This window comes from Rhinolophus sinicus, linkage group LG02 (genome assembly GCF_036562045.2).
Source record: "Rhinolophus sinicus isolate RSC01 linkage group LG02, ASM3656204v1, whole genome shotgun sequence".
NCBI classification, from domain to species: domain Eukaryota; kingdom Metazoa; phylum Chordata; class Mammalia; order Chiroptera; family Rhinolophidae; genus Rhinolophus; species Rhinolophus sinicus.
This window is the reverse complement of record NC_133752.1, coordinates 133,782,662-133,802,802: the sequence shown is the minus strand read 5'-3', so window position 1 is coordinate 133,802,802 and position 20,141 is coordinate 133,782,662. Positions and strand designations below refer to the sequence as shown.

General features: G+C 32.4%; 1 protein-coding gene and 1 pseudogene across 1 annotated transcript in view; one reads left to right on the top strand and one right to left on the bottom strand.

Moving 5' to 3' along the window:
• Nucleotides 1-20,141, bottom strand: part of ZFC3H1 (zinc finger C3H1-type containing) — a 50,648-nt gene that overhangs the window by 16,712 nt on the left and 13,795 nt on the right. The window contains exons 3-21 of the mRNA XM_019748945.2: nt 19,364-19,428; nt 16,711-16,909; nt 16,236-16,459; nt 14,717-14,840; nt 12,145-12,239; nt 10,912-11,121; nt 10,545-10,709; nt 9,412-9,549; nt 8,543-8,664; nt 8,005-8,154; nt 5,491-5,665; nt 4,972-5,103; nt 4,073-4,615; nt 3,877-3,986; nt 2,921-3,052; nt 2,693-2,814; nt 1,443-1,544; nt 1,126-1,245; nt 14-197 (exon numbers count right to left, since the gene is read on the bottom strand). Of these exons, the coding sequence (XP_019604504.2) occupies nt 14-197; nt 1,126-1,245; nt 1,443-1,544; nt 2,693-2,814; nt 2,921-3,052; nt 3,877-3,986; nt 4,073-4,615; nt 4,972-5,103; nt 5,491-5,665; nt 8,005-8,154; nt 8,543-8,664; nt 9,412-9,549; nt 10,545-10,709; nt 10,912-11,121; nt 12,145-12,239; nt 14,717-14,840; nt 16,236-16,459; nt 16,711-16,909; nt 19,364-19,428 (3,112 nt within the window). The remainder of the gene's footprint in view (nt 1-13; nt 198-1,125; nt 1,246-1,442; nt 1,545-2,692; nt 2,815-2,920; nt 3,053-3,876; nt 3,987-4,072; nt 4,616-4,971; nt 5,104-5,490; nt 5,666-8,004; nt 8,155-8,542; nt 8,665-9,411; nt 9,550-10,544; nt 10,710-10,911; nt 11,122-12,144; nt 12,240-14,716; nt 14,841-16,235; nt 16,460-16,710; nt 16,910-19,363; nt 19,429-20,141) is intronic.
• LOC109456552 (large ribosomal subunit protein eL28) lies at nt 13,350-14,477 on the top strand (annotated as a pseudogene).

Below are 20,141 nucleotides of genomic sequence, written 5' to 3'. Positions count from 1 at the left end.
GAAGCGGACCTACCCCTCATTTTGATTCAAGTACTTGTATGCAAGCTTGAGCCAAAGTTGTACATGAGAAGGATTTTCAAGCACACTTGCTTCTAAATTAGCAATGTCATCAGTCTCATTTGTAAAGTATCTGACATCATCTGGAGTCACAACGGTATCCAAAGCAGGAACTTTTATTCGGTTCTCAGGCTGAAAGGCTATAAAAAGCTTATCATTAGCTTCACACCTTCTTTTAACCACAGACCCCCAAGAAAAACAATTTCCCTCCTTTTTAAAATAATCTAAAAATCGAAAGATTCTAATGACATGCAGTAGTTCATAGCTTTAAGGTAAAGCCATCATATAATTTATGTCCAAACCAGGATACTTTTAAGAGTGAAAGGAAGTGTTATTAAAAATTATACCAGGACAACAGGCATAAACTAGGAGTCTGCTAGACAAACCAGAAGTACCATCTCCCTTCTTTAAGGATAAATGACATCACCTGATAATTTACATTCATTAAACTGAAAGAGAAAGTTATAATTTCTGAAGATGATTTGTTCCACTATATCTAAATCAGAGAAAAACTGTTTCAGTAATGTAAATAAGCATGAAAGTATACACCTATCAGGTTATTTGCCAATCCACGAATAGTGAAAACAATTAAATTATACAAACGTGAAATTATAATGCAAGATGTGCTTGACAATAAAGTACTCATTCATACATTCTACTGTTCACTTATCAATTCAGTTTTTAGCCTACTTACTGCATGTAGGAAAACATAGACTCAAAGATGAAATCAACTAGAACATCTGCCCTCAAACAGTTCTCAAATGGGAGAAGTACTGCTCCCCTCTCCCCACTCAAGCATGTTTGGCAATATCTGAAGCTGTCACATTTGCTAAAGAGTAATTTTTGCATTTACTGGTCCATGAATACAAAACATCCCGAAATGATGTGAAGGGTAGTGCTGCACAATGAAGAAATAATTGCCTTAAACACCAAATGGCATAACTAACTGTTCTTAGAAAGCAGAAATAAAAAAACCAGGCTAGTAATACACCAAAAGATTAATTAAAAGTGTTAGACAAAAATAGAATACCACAATTTAATGATTCTGGATCTTAAATTACTTCTTACCATACTTAATTGGTCCTGTAGACTGTTCCTCATCACTACTGAAGCTATTCTCTGAAACAGGTTTTCTCCAAAACTTTGGTTTCCATTTTCTTTTATCTTTGTAGGTTGTAAATGGAGGTGCTAAAATAGACAAAGAAAGATTATTAGTCGATATACCTAGTTTTTTATAGTTTTGAAACAATACTTAAAAAGAGTTAAATTCATTTCATTGTGCTAAAAAAGACATATCTTTTATATTGAGAACATAATGCCAAAAAACTTGCTGTCATAAAGAAACTCAAGATCCTTTTGTGTGTGAGACAGACATATATACTCACTATGGCCTTTACTTTCATTGATATTACTAACAAGAAGAACAGCCATCTGGTCCATTGACATTCGATCTTTGTTTACTCCAAAAAGTTTCTCAACGTATTTTTCTGAAATTAGAGCAATGTTATCTTCATAAAAAATATAAAAATCATGGATTACAGAGACAAGGCTTATAAAAAGGGTATGAAATGAAGAATAGTTTCAGAATTAAAGTGAAAACACCCAGGGCCTTCTAGATGGCAATGCCTACATTATCCTAAATAATATGGCAAATCCTACCATATTATACACCCACTTGGGGCTGAAAAAATATGTATTTCCTGAAACAAACTAAACAAGTGAAAATTAAAATCCCCAAATTGAGAATGATTAAATAGATTCAGTGACTTTACAACCACTCTGGGTTGTGATAACACTAAATTTAATAAACACCAATTCCCTTACTACCAAAAGACGTATAGTTTATGGTTTAGTATTTGGCACTAAATCTGAGGAAAAGCTAAACAGTATTTACTCACAATGTCCAACAATAAGCTATACTTTCTACAATATCAAAAGTATATCAAGTCCTTTTATTTCATTGTAGAATTTGAAACTATAGTCATCTTAACTTTCAACTCTCCTTCGTTTTTTAAAACAATAAACAAAAATAGGGGTCTAGTTTAAAATCATTACTAAAATTTCTATACAAATATGTCAATATATTCTTCTAAATAAACTGAACTGTCTAGATGAGCTCTGTCCACAGAAGGTTCTGCAATGATAAAAATATCTTATATCTGCACTATCCTATTGGTAAGTACTCACCACTATTAAGCTACTGAGATCAACAATAGCTATTGAGTACCGTGTTTCCCTGAAAGTAAGACCTAGCCGGACAATCAGCTCTAATGCATCTTTCGGAGCAAACATTAATAAGACCCGGTCTTATACTATAGTAAAATAGGACAAGGTCTCATATTAATGTTTGCTCCAAAAGACGCATTAGAGCTGATTGTCCGGCTAGGTCTTATTTTCGGGGAAACACGGTACATGAAACGTGGCTAGTGTGACCTGACGGAGTAAATTTTAATTAACTTAAATTTGAAAAACAATATATAGCTATTGACAACTGTGTTACAGGAGATGTAGATGTAGTGTCATAGGTGAATTTATTTAATTATTATAGATATTTAAAGATGTCAACAATTGAACATAAAAATTTAAATAGCCTAAATTCAAATTTTCATGTGGGGAACAAGAGGTCTTTAAAAACCTGCTGCAGCAGCAATTTCTTCATCAGTGCTTGTCTCTGAACAACCAATCAAAGACAGATTATATGACAGAATGTCCTGGAATAGCTGTTTTCGGCTAAGCGTATAGTCTTGTGTATGCTGCCTAAAATAAAATGACAACACAGAAAAGATAATCATGTACATATCAAAGCTAAATAACCAAGATTGTCTTTTAAATTATAAAATGTTCACAAATTAAAACTACTCACCACTGACAATCGTCATCATTACATGTTCCTGTTAAATCAAAACGGCAGAAACAGTGATCCGGTTCAATCATATTACTGAATGATACTGAGCTTAGGGGAAGTTTTTCCTTGGTTCGATAGTATGGACTAAATCTAAGGAGAAGAGAGGTGGACATATAATGCTCCATAAACATTCCCCAAAAAACTAAGAAAATTTTCATTTTTCCTTCTCAATTTCTATACTTTGAGGATATTATTTACCTAATCACTTAATACCAAAATTAATTCTAGAAAACCAGAATATCAAGTGATAGGGACAAACTATTTTATACCCAGAACATAAAAGATCAGAAACAGAAAACAAAAAACCCTGTATTTTAATAGTGTTTTACCACCACAAAATAAAATGCTACATGACTGGTATTTCTTACACATATTACCAGCCAACAAAAAAACTAGGCAAAAAAGTCTATACTACCTATTGGGCACTTTACAATTTTGTAATTAAAATCATACCCATTTAACAGTCTTACAACGTCTACAAGTCTAAAAAAGACAACTTCCCAAAAACTTAATCACCTGAGAATATCTAAATCAAGTTTATGAAATCTGGCCAATGCATTTCTTAGATTAACAGTAAAATTAAAAAAACTAAAATTAAAAATTCTCGGAAGACTCCAGTTAGGTTTCCTAAAATCCCTAACAGACAGTCATCTAGAATTCTCCACAATTCCACTAGTAGCTAGAAATTAGAATTTGATAAGAATTAATAAACCCAATGTGCGCTAAACCTTACTTCCTGATACGGTTTGTGTCTGACCACAAGTCTCTTAATTTTTATTTTCCCTAAAAGGATCAGTTCATTTTTCAGTGACCATGATTCAATTTTTTTTTCATTTTCATCAAGTATTCGAGGTTAAGATATTAACAACAGGAGCAATCCTGAAACTCAAGCTAACTGAATCTTCCTTTTATACCTGTAGGACTTAAACACTAGTAGAGGACTGTGGTAGGGTCTAAAAGGACATGGTTTCACTTCTGTTGTTTTACTCTGTGTTGTCAAGAAATCTACATCCACAGAAATCTCCTGCAAAAGAAAAACAATAATTTCAAAAGGCAAATAAAGCTAGGATAATTTCTGTATTTTATAAAGAATATGAAATGTTCAGTTACCTGACCATGCAAAACCTTTTCTGTAATGCCTGTAGTGTTTTTTAAAATCAGTTGTTTTAAACTGTCAGCTTTTGAATATAATTTTTGCAATTCACCAATTTTTAACCCTAGGAAAAGTTCTGGTTTTTCTACTGTACTCTTAGCAGGTTTGTTTAGGCATTCTTTGTTAGGTGTATCAGTGTGCTTAAGGTTAGGTTTAGTAAAAGAATTGGATTCTAAGAAGGATCTTCTTCGTTCTCTGTTTGAACCAGACAAAATCTCATCATCAACATCATTTTCCTCAGTGTCCAGACTTAATTTATCTTGAGTCAAATCGTGAAGCGAGGGTTGAGGTAAAGAAAATTCAGGTTCCTCTTCCACAACTGGAGCAATATTTTGTTGTTCCTTTGCTTTAAGAGCCCGAGCTTCTTTCAGTTTCTGAATTTTCAGGGCATATTCATATTCTAGCTTTTGTAACCGTCTTTTTTCCATAGCAATTAGTTCTGCTGAATGCTTTCTTGGACTTGATACTGGAGAATTGTCCAATCTCATCATTTTGTTTGGCTGGGGGAGAAAAATATTTTATATTGCTATGATTTTATAAACAATTTTTGGTAATTGTTCTACCCCTACAATACAATGCCAACATTATAAAACTAAATCCATAATGAGACTAAAACAGTTTTACAAGTCTCCAACAGTTTTGCTAGTTAACCTATGATCTATGAAAAACCAAGAAAAAAACAAAACAAAAAAACAAGGTTCCAAAAATGTGCGTATCATTTGAAAACAAAGTTTTAATCTTATTCTCTTTGAATATGCAGGAAAAAACTTGAGTTATTTTATACATCTCTTACACTCAAAAGTATCATAAAAATCTTCTCATTTCCAAAAATAAAATATTTCTATAAACAACTTACTCCAAGGCGATCTTGTTCCAGTTTACGTTTTCCTATTTCTTTACTAGCCACTGCCTTTGCCCGAGCAAGCTCTTCTCCATACTTTAGAGTTAAAGCTTTCTTAATTGTAACACGTTGTTGCACTTTCTGAATCTGAAAATAGAAGATAACTCTGAAAATGTAAATATAAACCTTAGGAAAGGAGATTTCTTCTTAAACACAGCAGCTTTAAGGTATTCAACTGAAAATAAAAATATTCCCATATTATATTTCAATGTAGAACAATATATAGGTTACACATTTTGATTGCTTTTGTTTATTGCTTTGTTTTATAAAAATTTGGCCCATAAAATGTGTAGTAAACATGAGACTACAATATTTTAATTTAAAAAAAGAACATTACTGAGGCTGGCCGGTTAGCTCAGTTGCTTAGAGCATGGTGCTGGTAGCACCAAGGTTGCCAGTTCAATTCCCGCATGGGCCACTGTGAACTGTGCCCTCCTTAAAAATAAATAAATAAAAATTAAAAAAGAACATTACTTGTTCCTGAAGCTTCTTCAAAAACATTCTGTTGACACTGAGAATTTTCTCTGTTGCTTGAAGTTGTTCTGTAAGTTTTATAATCTTTGCTTCAGCATTTCGAACAGATTCTTTCTTCTTTGCTTCTTGCTGTACTAGATTCTTTAAAACAGATTCATCTTTCATCAAAAGAATCCTAATTGAAAAATAAAACCCCCGTTAATGTTTTTCTAGACTAGTGGACTAACAGCATCAGATTAAAAACTTACAAAGTAGTAGCTCATTTTTAAAAATATATTTATGACATCCAGGTGAGAATTGAAAAGTATTTTCATATTCATCAATCACACAGGTATTCAAATAGACATTGATACATTTATAAAACTATGGTCCCGATCTTTTTTTTTTAGTAATTTAAATCTGAGTAATGTAACTTACATTTGAAAAGCTATTAATAATAAATGTTTAATACTGGCTGAATCTCACCCTGTAAGACCCTGAAAAATGAGGACTTAGGGCAGAAAATTGCTATGTTTAGCTTTATATATGATACTAATAAACATACATACAATATAGCCCTCTAATAAACATAATTAAGCACATTTAATTAACTTAAAAATCTCTAGTTCGTTTTATTTAAAGCAAAACAAGAAAGGGGAAAAGGAAATCTAATTTTTAAACAACATACAGATGTCAAGTTTGGAACTGAGAAGCACAATAGGACAAAATAAATTTATGGATGCAGATTTTCTTCTTTTCAACTACTAAATATTATGGTTAAAAAGAAATGAAGCATCTTTCCCAGAAAGATACCATTTTTCAACAATCACAACTGACATCTAGAAATTCTAGAATCATAAAGACAGAGAATACGTGATACAAAGGATTGGGAGTAGAAAAAGAATTTTTTAAAACCTATTCATTTAAGTTATTAATGAAACCTAAATAAATTCATCTTAATCTCTTATTTTTCAAACAAACACAATCCCACTTTGGAAATCCATGGTCACCACAATATTTCATGTATAAAACATATTTCAGATTTCTAATATCAAGATGCGTCTTAACATTATTGTATATCCTAGTTTAGCTAGCAGCATGTTTTCTTTCTCAGTAATGCATAAAATGGCACCTTTTAGAATTAATGAAATGTGGAGCTACAAAAACAAATATTCAAAATTCACATTTATGAAGACTTTTTAAATAATTTTATTTTGCTCAGAATAATCTCCAATGTCTTCTTCGTAAACAGACAACAGAACATACTTTTATATACTTAATATAAAATCTTAAAGTCACTATCTCCTGAAGATATCTGTTACCTTGTAAAAACACTCCAAATTATATTTTCTTATGATTTAAAAAAATAAAGAGTACCAACGTGACTTTAATGTTAGAAATGAGGCTAATTTCTACCTTTTTTCTTTAACTATGAATGTGCACACTTTTGAAGCTTGTTTTAAAAACCTTTAAACTGTTCATATGTTATAGTTAATGATTTTTCAACATCAAGAGTTAATGCATCACTGTAGTCAGTTTTTTTTTTTTTACTATCAAGATTTAAAGTTTAAGAATTGGTTAGTCAGTTACTAAAAACAGAACAGGGAAAGTCTTACCATATTTGCACAGAAACTCCCCCTTATATTTGTAAACCTAAAAGGGGAGTAGCTGAATAAAGCTCAAACAGGTTGATGCTAAATAAAACCATTTTGCTCTTCATCAATTAATGATTTCAGGGTGTCTGGAGTGAAAAAAATGTATGTCCATAATATGATGCAATTATTTCTATCAAATATATATGCTAACGGATCTCATCACAAGAAAAAAAATTGTTATGTATGGGGACAGATGTTAACTAGCCTTATTGTGGTGACCCATTTTGCAATACATACAAACACCAAATCATTATGTTGTACAATTAAAACTAAAGGTACACATCAATTGTATGCCAACGAAATAAATAACTCCCCCAAAATACGCTAATGAATTCAAATAAATTCTATCATTCAACATGTTCATCTTGTGAGGTCTGACACGTGTTCTCAAAATTTTGAAACACTATTTGAACAACACAGTAATTTCACAAAACATGCAAGAAGTGTATGATCATAACTATATTCACACTTCATAGTAACACCATATTTGACCATGTGTCTTGCTGGGTAATAACTATTTCCAACGATCAAGTCCACCTTTAACAATAAAAATATGTCTTCGAAGAGGGCACTTCAAAAATCATGCCAGAAGTTTTAAAGAAAATTCCAAATAAAGAGTTTTATAAATGTTTTTAGCAACAAGCCATGTATAAATCTGAAGAGGAAAGCTCCTTTGAAGTCTTGCTATTTTTATGTAAACATTAATACTATTACTTTGTGTAAATGTATAATTCAACAAAATGACAGCCTTATACAGTTCTACCAAGTATAAAAGAATTTGTAATCATATAGTGTACTTAGTATCGACATACATAAATATATATCCCTCTAATATAGAAACATTATATCATGCAGTATTCAATCAGATAATGAGGCTCACCTATGTTTTTTAAGTTTTGCTTCTGCATCTGTAACCTGCTTAGTAACCATTGCTATTCTGCTAATTCCATCAATTTCCACATCAGAGCTTGCTGGGGATGATGAGCTTGTCTTCAGCTGATCTGATTTAATCAAACGTTGTTTCTCCCGACTAAAATAATCAATAAAGACAAATTAATTGTATCAAAGGATAAACTGAAATTATTTTTCTTCGATGTATTCTATTTCATAACATAAAGTAAAAATAGTAATCATACTGACTAATGATGATAACCAATATGCACGACCCAAGTTGGCACTTAAAGTTGATAGTAGCAGCTTTTGTCTTTTTCTAAGCTGCTTTGATCTCAGTGCATCACTGTACTGAAGTGTATAGGTGATCATCTGGCTACCTCTCCTGTGTGAGTTTCAAAACTATTAACTCTGCATCTTGGATAAAAATTGTTATTCATTTCCCAATGCCAATAAACTGCATACAGACTTAATTAAGACGAAGACAGTAGATACCTTTAAAGCTAATGACCTAAAATACCACTTACTTGGCAATCTCTTCCTTTAACAATCTATATTCAATCTTCTTTTCTTCAGGCAAAGCTTCAGGTGTTCGCATGGGATCATTTTCTTTTTCAGATTTTGGAGGTATTTTTGGTTTTGAAGCTTGCTAGAAAACAGTTGAAGTCAACCAGATCAACAGTTTTCAATAATCCCACACTAAGATGTGTATTTTACATTGTAACACCGTGCACATTTATATTATTTAGAAATAACTGAGTATCTTCATCATTATTTTCTACTCTTTTTTAAATTTATTGGGGTAACTGGTTAATAACATTTTTTAATTTTCAGGTATACAATATACTATAATTCGACATCTATGTACTCTATTGCATGCTCACCAGCCCAAGTCTAGTTTCCTTCTGTTACCATATATGTGACCCTCTTTACTCACTTCGCTCTCCCCCAGCTGGCTGTTAACCACCAAATTAATTGTACAGTCCACTAAGTAGTCAAGATGTACAGTTTGAAAATAATTGAACTAAATCATACCTAAACAACTGTTGCAATAGAAACAGGAATAAAAGTTGCACTTAGATCATTCACTATGATAAAAACTGTTTTCTGGTAATATTTAACACAATTTCAAAACAATAAATTTCCTAGTACAGAACTACCCACTATTTTAAAAAAGGGACTAATCAATCACAAACAAAAGTAAAGGGGGTTAATAGCTATATCTATCTAAATTTATACACGCTTCATTATATAAAGTCCTAATAATACAAATATTTAAAATATTTCCACAATTTAATGTATTAAAAATCAATACCTCTAAGGTCTTAATTTTCAGAAAAACTTTAATGATTGTTAATAAATCACCTTCCTTTTTATCTTTCATTACTGCACTTACCTCAGCAGTTCGTCTTGCTTCTTTAATCATGGACTCCAATCCACCAAAAACACTATTTGTTGACTTGGAAGCCTCTCCATCAGATTCACTGTCATCTGAATCATTTAGTGTCACAACCACCGATTTATGCTTTGGAAGCTGCAAAGACAATATATTTGTTACTCTTACTGACAAAAGTATCTCTATTGTTTTCTTGGCTCTACCATAATTAGCTTCGTGGCCTTGAACAAGTCCCTTAACTTCTTTGAATTTCATTCATAAAAATTATGGGCTCCAAGTAGACAGTCTATGGCTCCTTCTGGTTACACTGCACAGTCCACTTTGTCCCACACCACCAATACTGATTATACGGTAAAAATATAATATTCTATGTTCTTAATCTTTAAAGACACTACTATGATCACCTTCATTAAGTTTTATTTTCATTATGGTTTTTTGGAGAAAATAAGTTTTATTTTTAATTAGAAATGTTTTATTTTCTCCAAAAAACCATAATGTCATTTAAATTAACTCTTTTACAATTAAGGAAAAAAATTAATAATTCTACATAATTATTTTAAAAACTTTCTGGCTTTTGTAGTTACATACAAAGGGTACGTGGCCAAATTTGGCTTACCTAACAGAGGCAAGATTTCAACTTGGCTTTGCCCCATTTATTTTGCTTTGAAGCCAGTAGAAAACAAGGTAGAAAGAAATTGTCATTTTAATTTCTTTAATAAACATCATAAATTCTTACACTACAGTACGGGCACTAATTAGAAAAATATGAGCAAAGTATAAAGAAAGATGTGAGAAATAAAAAATATGCAATTTGCTAAAATTAACTCCAGAATAGACAGGAAATCTGAATGGACCAATTTATATAGGAAAAAATTGAGGAAATGGTGGAGGAAAGCGTGCCACTCTGATGAAAATAATACTTCCCCAAAAACATTATCATAAACTACCATTTTTCTAGTGAAGAAGCTGCTCCCACTTCACTATTAACAAATAAAAATAAATAAATTTGTATTTATATATGAATATATGTTGTGTCTATAAATAAACTAGGAGGTGGGGAACAAGACAGCGAAACTGCATACAAATTTCTCACAAGCTGTTTAACAGTAGGATTATATATTTGTTTGTTTTACCGAGATTACAGTTCGTGGAAGACGAGGTCCTCTGTGAAACTTTGGATTCTGTATCCTAGGTTGAGATACTGTATTAATACTGACTATTGATAAATTGCTTCTTGGCACAGACTGTGAATTGTTCAGAACTGGAGGTGAAGGTGGGTCACTATTACTAGATGTTTCCTAAATAAGGAAGAGAAAGACAGGAAACATTTTTAAATAAAAATACATTTCTGTCATCTTTAAAAATGTTGAGCAAATTACTATCACTCGTACGCCCCCTTTACTATAATAAAAGCTCAACGAATTCCAATAAGCAGAAAACAGTAGGGCTACCTAAACTAAGCTCTGGAGCACCACCTAGAGGTTCGGGCACTTAAATTACCTCTGGCTTAAAAGCTCTTTTATTCGCTAGAGATTTAAGTAGCTCTTCTCGAAGCAGCATTTCTTCCTCCTCTTCCTCATCCGCAAAAGGGGGTTTTGGAGGCTGCTCTGGATCTTCAGGTGGGAGAGGTGGTAAAGGTGGTACAGGAGGTAGAGGTTCAAGAGAAACACACAAGCCTTCCACAAAAGGCTGGCTCAAAGGTGGCAAAGACTAGTTATTTTTAAAAAAGAAGAAATAGTAATTACAATGCAAATTTTACCAATTCCAAATGTTTATCTCTGGAGCAACATTAAATTAGAAAATGGTCAACTTTAGGTTATTATTTTAGCTGTAAGCATAAGTGAATTAAATATACCGTAAATATCAAAACTATCCCAGAATTCAATATTCAGCCATGAAAAAAGTGTAATTTTCAAAATAAAATCAACAAAATTTGAAACACTGATGAACTTCAAGATAATTATACAAACTTCTCTACTGCTGTTCTTATCTTCACTTAGCAATCTAAAAGATACAGAAATCAAATTTTACAGGGTCCATCCCTCTAGCTGACTACCTGAAAATAACTAGAGAGATTGAAAAACCAAGAACTTGATATTTAAGTAAAAATCTAAACTTAGGAACCAAAGGGATTCTGGAAATACATGGTCCAGAGTAACTTAAGATATAAGAGTCAAGAAGAATTACCACTATCCTCTTAAATCCTTGTGAAATGGCTCTTAGATATTATGGATATAGAAAACAAATTTTACCAAAATTCCTGAGTTTGAATATATTTTTGCTTCAAAAACCTTCTGGTACTAACACTGGCATTTAAAACAGTTCAAGGAAGAAAGAAAAAAATGTTTTCTCTCACTCTCTGCTCTAATATCCCCCCCCTCTTCTTAAACTTCCTAGGAGGACACCTAGGAACTGTGAAATGGAAAGATTCCCTCTAACGTATTGAGAAAGATCCTGTTGGGTCTCCAGGTTCTCTTAATCTAAAATAGTTTTGACTTTGTGATTCTCCCACTTTCTTTGCTTTTGAAAAATATCTACCAAATGGATAGCCTGCCAAAAAAATAATAACTGCTTATTCCATGGGTGTGTATTAATTTTGGTAAACAATTCTGAGTTTTTAAAGCTCTCTTCAAACCTAACCATTCGTTAATTTACATGCCAGTTTTTCAAAACATATTAGAAATGACACAAAACAACAAAATTTTCTTGGAAATAATATCAATTCTCACTTACAGAAACCTGAGGTGGTGGAGGCAAAGAAATAGATGGTGCTGAAGAAAAATACCCCAATGAACATTCAGAAAAGAATGGTTGCACTGGTGAAGGAGCTGAAAAAAAATTTTTATAAGAGTTTAAAACAGAAATACTTCAACAGGAATAAATTAAATTTATATGTTTGAAGAAATACAAATGTACCTAGGTAGAGTGCAAATTAGACTTTCTTAATCTCTAATAAAATCTTTAACCTCCAAGAGACCACCTCCACCTACTTAAAATTGTTCTCATGTTACCATAAAGTCAGCCATCCAGTTAAGCTGACATTAATCCCTCAAAACTCTCCACTTTTTCTACTTTTCACCTTATGATAACAGAGAACGGAGCAGTTTTTCTTACAAACACACTTGTTAAGGAATAAAACAAAATAATTCCTCAAAACCTGCCAAAGTGCCTAAACCAAAGGAAAACAGTGACATGGTGACTCCATTCTTTCCTTCATGTGGCGCAAAGAAGAGTGAAGAAATGGACTACTTAAGTTGTACAGAAAGCAACTAGGACTAGAAATGAAAAGCACTACCTACTGTATATAATCAATGAAGTGTACATTTTTTCGCACTTTAGTAATTCTTAGTTATTGAGGCATCTCAGTTAAATTGTTAGCATTTCTTCTTCCTTGGTAGCAGATAAAAATAATTGTGCATTTTACCTTCAATGGTTTCTTAAGACTCAGCGAAATGTGGCAGATTCAAAGACTACTCTTGCTACTAATCACGATATAATCGTAGGAAAAACTAATGTTTCTTTGTCCCAGTTGTCTCAAAAATCAGTATGGATATTACCCACATGCCTTATATAGGGTTGACTCGTGGCCCAAATGATACCATTTGAATATACAATGGCTTTTAGAAGATTTCACTTCTTAAAAATATAAATATCTGTAGTGAATATGGGAAGTTAAAATTTGATAAAGCTGAGCAGGGAATATATTCTCTGTATAATAAATTTTTTACAAAATTCTTTTATAAGCATAGATCATAAAGTTATTTTATAGAAATACAGAATATTAATAATATTGTCAAACTTGGGAACTACTATGAATCATCTCCAAGAACCTGGAAATAAGAAAATTAAAGATTGACCAAAGAGAGTTTAAATTATGAAATCAAAACATAATTTCATGTAAGATTATCAAACATCAGTCTAAAAACAATAACCTGAATATGAGCACTTTGGGTAAACATTATCCAAATCATACAGATTCTGCCTAGTTTCTAGTCTAGACACACTAAAGTAGGATTCTAGTTTGATTTAATCTCACAATATGATCCTAGCGAGAAATATTCTGATCATGTGGTCTTTAAAAAGTCCAGTTCTGGAATATCAACTGCATTTGGTTGTGTGACTCAATCTTATGTGTTTTAATTAGTGAGAGAACAAGTATCTTACAGACAATAACCCCTGAATATGAACTCAAGCAAGTCTCTAACCAGGAAGAGGCACATTCTAGAATACGCAATCTAATTAAGGTACAGCCCTGACCAGTTCTCACCGGCCTTTTCTGAGGTGCTATTAGTATCACTTTCCATCTCCAAATTCCTACCAAGTATCATCACTGGAAGGAAGAAGGAAGCCTAAAAGCAACAAAGATCCTTTTGACTAAAATCCAAAAAGTCTTGGATATAAAGATACTTAACAGATCAAAGGTTTATTCGTTTTGTGTTGTTTTTTTAAGGCAGTGTTCTTATCTGCTTTTACAATCTTCACTTTTTAGCTCAGATCATGAATAGTTCAAATACTGCCTTTTTTTTAATGCTATCTAAAAGAAACACTTGGGCTCTTTCCATCTCTGACAGGAGGCGGTGTTGCCACGTCCCCGCATCTACAATGGATGGTCATGCGTAACTGCTCCAGCTTCCTGATCAAAAGGAACAAGCAGACAGACAGCATCGAGCCCAATAATCTGAAGGCCCGCAACTCCTTCCGCTACAACGGGCTGATTCACCGCAAGATGGTGAGCGTGGAGCCAGTAGCCGATGGCAAAGGTGTGGTGGTTGTCATGAAGCGGAGATCCGGCCAGCGAAAGCCGGCCACCTATGTGCGGACCACCATCAACAAGAACGCCCAGCCACCCTCAGCAGTATCCGGCACACGATCTGCAAGAACAAGTACCGCCCGGATCTGCGCATGGCTGCCATCCGCAGAGTCAGCGCCATCCTGCGCAGCCAGAAGCCGGTGACACTGAAGAGGAAGCGGGCTCGCTTCACCAAGAGCTCTTGAGCACCTCCCTCCCAAAGCAATAAAGCACAAAGTGTCATAGATAGATAGATAGATAGATAGATAGATAGATAGATAGATAGATAGATAGATAGATAGATAAAAAAGAAACACTTGGAAATAAAGGTTAATGTTACACATTTGAGGTTTGCTCTCAAAGTATTTACACCACCAAATAATGCCTATGGTTGAACAATCCACTAGCAAATCTCCCTTTCATTACATATTTCTTTCAAGGTTTTAGGTAGCTTCATGACCATTTTCTTTTTAACAATTATGAATATGCAAATGTTTTACATATTTTAGCTCATACCTGGTGAATTGGTTTCACTATCTGTATCCATAGCAACTTCTTCATAGTTATCATATTGATAAATGCCTCCTCCACTATCAGTAGGTTGCTTATCTAAAGATCGTCTCAGGTCAGGATCTGAAGACTAATTGACACAGGAGGTTTAGTTTCACAGCATTTTATCTTAGTCTATTCTTAGGCTAGAAATTATAAAACAATTAATAGTTATCTTCTAGGAAACAGTATCAAAAATCATGGTGACTCAGTTAGACCTGCCTATCACATTTGATTTGGGAAATTCAATGTACATGACAGATATGCTGTGGTTGACATTTTATAACTGTCAGAAACTGGAAGCTAGCAAGGACTATCTATATAGATAAAATCTTCCAGTTAGCTGAGCTACTAAATAATCAGATATTCCTCTATGAAGTAACTCCAAGATCATGAATACGTATAGCCTCTCTCTGTATAAAAAAAACTAAATGAATAAATTCAAGTGTTATGTCATCAAAACTACAGATTATTTCAAAAAAATCCAGTAACATTTTAGTTATGAACAAATTAATAGCTGAAAACTAGAAACTCTTGGTCAATGTGTGTTTCTTTTTTTTTTTACTTCTTACAATGGTTCGCTCACAGAGCTAGTTTGTAACAAACTAAAAACTAGCAAACCAATACAGATGAATATAAGAGTAATGTGGAAATACAATACTCTTCCCTATAAAAAGATTCTATCAAAGTGCTTTTTAGAAGCTCAAAGTATGAAATTAACTTATTCATACTTTATTCCCATGCTTAAGCAGGGAATTTATAAGTATTTCAATTGGGGGAACTTCAATTTCAATTGAAATAACTTAAAATTTTCACTCTACCTAACTCCTGACTCCTTAGAATTAAAGAGCTTACTCTTAATATCTCTCTATTCTTCATTAGTACACTCACAAGTGTAGTCTTAAAGTTCATAATTCTGAAAATTATCATTGATAATAGCACTAGATCAATATTAAATCTCCAACATACTTCCTGACACCACCCATGAAAGATAATGAGTCATTCAGTCATTATCAATGACTTATACATAGTAAAAGCTCACAAATGCTTATTAACTAAGTAGCCATTGAACTTGCATTAAAATCGACTATACCGATTAATCATGACACACTTCTAACTCTATACTACTAAACAATAAAAAAAGAATGAAATTCGGCCCTTGTACTTAGTTTTAGGTAACAGCCATTTTTAGAATAAGTACTCCCTACAATTTAGTAATCCTACTTTTTTCTAAATAGAAAATGATGAAAAAGCTAAATGCAGGCTTTATTAAGCATAATTTTAGTCTTTCTTTCATTTCTTCCATTTCTAATACCTATAAAAGACTAATTCTCAATTATAAACTACGCTTCCTTCTCCCCAAGTTATTTATGTAACAAGCTCTATGAAACACAAGAACTTTATGCTTCTTAGTTGACTAAATTTATGAAATAAAGACACTTAAATTTGAGTAATGTTTTGATTTTACATTTTTTACACTCCTTACTTTACTTCGTGATCGCCTCTTTCCACCAACCAATTTCATGAATCGATTGTACTGCTCTTCCTGATTTGAGAGATCTCGAATTTTTCTGATTTCTTCTTCCCTTTTCCTTCTCTCTTCTTCTTCAGCTTGTTTCCGCAGATCCTCTTCTTTCTGTCTTTCCTGTTCTTTTTGTTGTTGTAATTTCTTCCATGCCTTTGTTTGCTGCTTCCTCAATGCCTGTTTAGCTTTAAATGGAAAATATAGATCAGTTATCTATTAAGAGTTAGAATTTTCTAGAGGATAAAAGAAAACAAGAGCTTTAAAATTATTTTCATTATCATGAAGTCATATATATAGCCATTGCTCAGTTCTGTTTACATAGGATTGCCCTCCATTCAGGGCCTTATAATTCCCCAAATACAAAACTTTCTGAATTAAAATCTGGACACTATACTGATACATGAAATCAATTAAAAGAATTTAACTGAATGATCACCTGTAGTGCTAACTTTTTTGGCCGAATGTGTTTTTGTACTGGTTTTAACTTTTTGCTGTACAGTTTTCGTCTTAGTCAACTTTTCTTTGCTTTCTTTCATCACCTGCTGTTCTTTTTGTTGCCATTTTTTACTTGCTGACTGAAGAGCCAAAAGACGAAGTTGTAGTTCAGATAGCTCCTCTTCATCTTCACCAAGTTTCTTTACAAAAAGAAATAGTTGCACTTTTTAAATTATTTGACCTTAAACATTTCACCAAATCAAAACTTTTATAAAGATCAGAATTTAAAGTTAGTTTTAAGGCAAACATTTAAATGGAAAATATAAATAAGGAAACCATAGCCCTAGACCCTAACTCAGTCCCTATAATACAAACAGAAGATCAATCTATGGAGGGTGACTGTGTATACGCATATGTGTAGGGTTGGAGGGGAAGGGCACAACTGATGGAAAAAGATGATAAAAAAAATGAAAGTTAAGGGTTAGAGATTAGCATTTAACTGTGCTTCCCAAACAAGAGTAAAAATCTGATGTCAGCGAACTCAAGGAAAAAAAAAAAAACCCAACCCAAGGAATGAAGAATAAAGTGGTTATCACATGATTTACTAGCCTGTACCAGGCAATTGATACACTTCAGTCAAGATTCAAACTTGCAAACTTTTAAAAATATGTATAATTCTATAGTGTTGAAAGAAAAAAATACGTAAAGGTTTGCTTACATTTGAATATTACATGTTCTAAAGCTATAGATAATTATTTGAATATTTAAAATATTTTAAATACCCAAGACTTTTCTTCAGGGAAACTAAACCAGGAAGACAGATTAAGAGTGAACATTTGAAAATTTTTTCCCATTGAAATAACTTAAATTTTTCACTCTACCTTTTTTGAGATAATTTTTAAAATTAATTTATTCTCTACATTTTAGCTAAAATATAATTGAAAATGTCACGCAATCTAAGCAAAGGTTCTGAATTGGAGAACATGGATTTGCAGGGGAGGAAATTAGGGGTCCAGTCCTTTGGTCTCACTACTCCTTGAAGTTAAACACAAAATTATGTTTTTTGCCTTTATGTGTTATGTATGGAAGGAAGGAAGGAAATCAAAAGAATCTAAGACTCAAAAAAGGTTAAAGCCCATTTATCTAATAACTTTTTCTTGTAGGTGAATTGTGATTACATTTTTCTAAAATCCAATTAAAGTATTTAATTCTTAAACATAAAGAAAACAGTGGATCCTATAACCTACTGGTTTCACCTTAATATGAATTGTTATAAATACCTCACTGAACTATCATCACATATTTCAGTACTTCAGTTTACCCAACTCAGGATATAGTTACCCTTTCCACTACAGGGAAATATATGTAACAAATAAGTTTAAAAATTATCATGATTCTTTTTTATTCTAAATCACTTAAACATACTGAATTCTACTTGCTTGGTACTGAGGTTCTAGAGCCATACTGTTCAATGTGGTAGTAATGAATCACATGTAGCTATTTAAACTGAATTAAAAAATTTAGTTCCTCAGCCACACTAATCACATTTCAAGTGCTTAATACTCACATGTGGTTAATAGCTACCATATTGGAAAGTACAGATATGGAACGTTTCCATTATTGTAGAAAATTCTATTGGATTTTGGACAGTGCTGATCTAGAGAGTTTAAAATAAAGCTATCATCACTGTTCAATTGAGACTTAAGTCTTTGATTACTTTTTGCAACTATTCCTTTTGAAATGAAAGAAACCACTGCTTCTGTCACGCAACTTTATGCTTCTTAAAGCAGCTACATGATCAGTAAGAAGAGCACTGAACCTCACTCAACTCCTTGCTCTGACAATTAAGTCGTATGTAACTTCAGGCAAATCACTTAACCTGCCCATATGAATCTTACCTTATCAATAAAACATGCCAACTTACTTTATGGAGTTATTGTGAGGACATTAAAAAACATATACACATATAGACACATGTATGTGCAATGTGCATGTGTGTCTGCTATATTATCATCCATAAATTCAGGACCATCTCTTTCCTAAAGACCCTAGATTCTGCCTCATTATAATTTACTCATAAAAACTAACTGAAATCTTAATGGAATAAATTGCAGCTATTTCAGATCTCTAATTCGACAAAGAAAAGGCTTGGGTTATTAAGTGCCTATTAAATGTAAAACACAGTACTTGATGCTTCTGTATTTTATCCTGCAGAATCTCACAACAACCCAGAGAACAGATGATATTAAACTTATTTTGTAAAGAAGAAAAACAGAGGCAAGCTTACACATGATCAGTCAGCTAAGAGGAGGAGCTAGACCTGATCAAGGTCTATCTAACTCCAAAGCTTTCCCACAAGGCATAATCATGCCAAAATTTTAAAAGAATGTATCTGAATGAAAATTAAAAGTTTCAAAAAACAAATAAAAAGATTATCTATGGATATATGTAACACTTCAATTAAACACAATTTAACTGATCCCAGAAAAATACTCCAAGACATCTCTCCAGATTTTCTTATGTTTCAGGCTTATGTCCAAATATAGGTAAAACACTATGAACGAAAATTAGTAGAAAAGCAAGACAGAATTTCTCTTTCAAAAGAATACAAGAATCAGTCTTACAGTGATATCTGATCCTACAAAATATCTTACCTTTTCAGATAGAATATCTGAGGCACTAATTCTTCTTGTTAAATTTTGTTCTTTATCTTCTAATCCTTTAAAAATGAAAACAGCATACTTTGAATACTCTAAAGATAGCTACAGCCAATTTAAAACAAAATGCTATATAATGTTTAATATTATTTTAAAGGGTCTCATTTTCTAGTCTCTAAAGCAAAAGAACGCTGTTAGAGAAAATGAAAATCTAACCAAACTTCTCATATTAGCCCCATTTCTAAAAGTTACAAGGCAAAATGACTCAAAATATTAAGTAATAAATAAAAACACATTTTGATAAAATGACTTCTGAACTAAAAATAATTATTTCAAATAAGAACAGAATTTATAGACTAGACAAGCAAAGCTTCATTACCAAATAGATAACACACATCGATAGAGTATAATGATCATTAATTCAAAGTAAATAAAGTGAATTCAACATTTGTAATTTTTAATTGGATTTCTACATTAAAGAAATGGCCCTCTATTGATCTAGAAAAAAATCAGCAGAAACATCAGCAAAATTAAATCCATCTACACATTTTCCCAGAATTCTAGCCTTAGGCACAGACTTCTGATGAAGTTATTTACAAAATCTCATTTATATATTATTTAATCTATGACAGCTCTACAAATCACATAATAAAGTTACAGTACATTTACAAGAGTATTTAGATACACTTTTGTAGCTGAAACAGATGAATTTAAAAACTAAGAGAGTGTTTCCTTAAGATGACACATTTGAAGTCTAAGTTCCAAGCTTACTTTC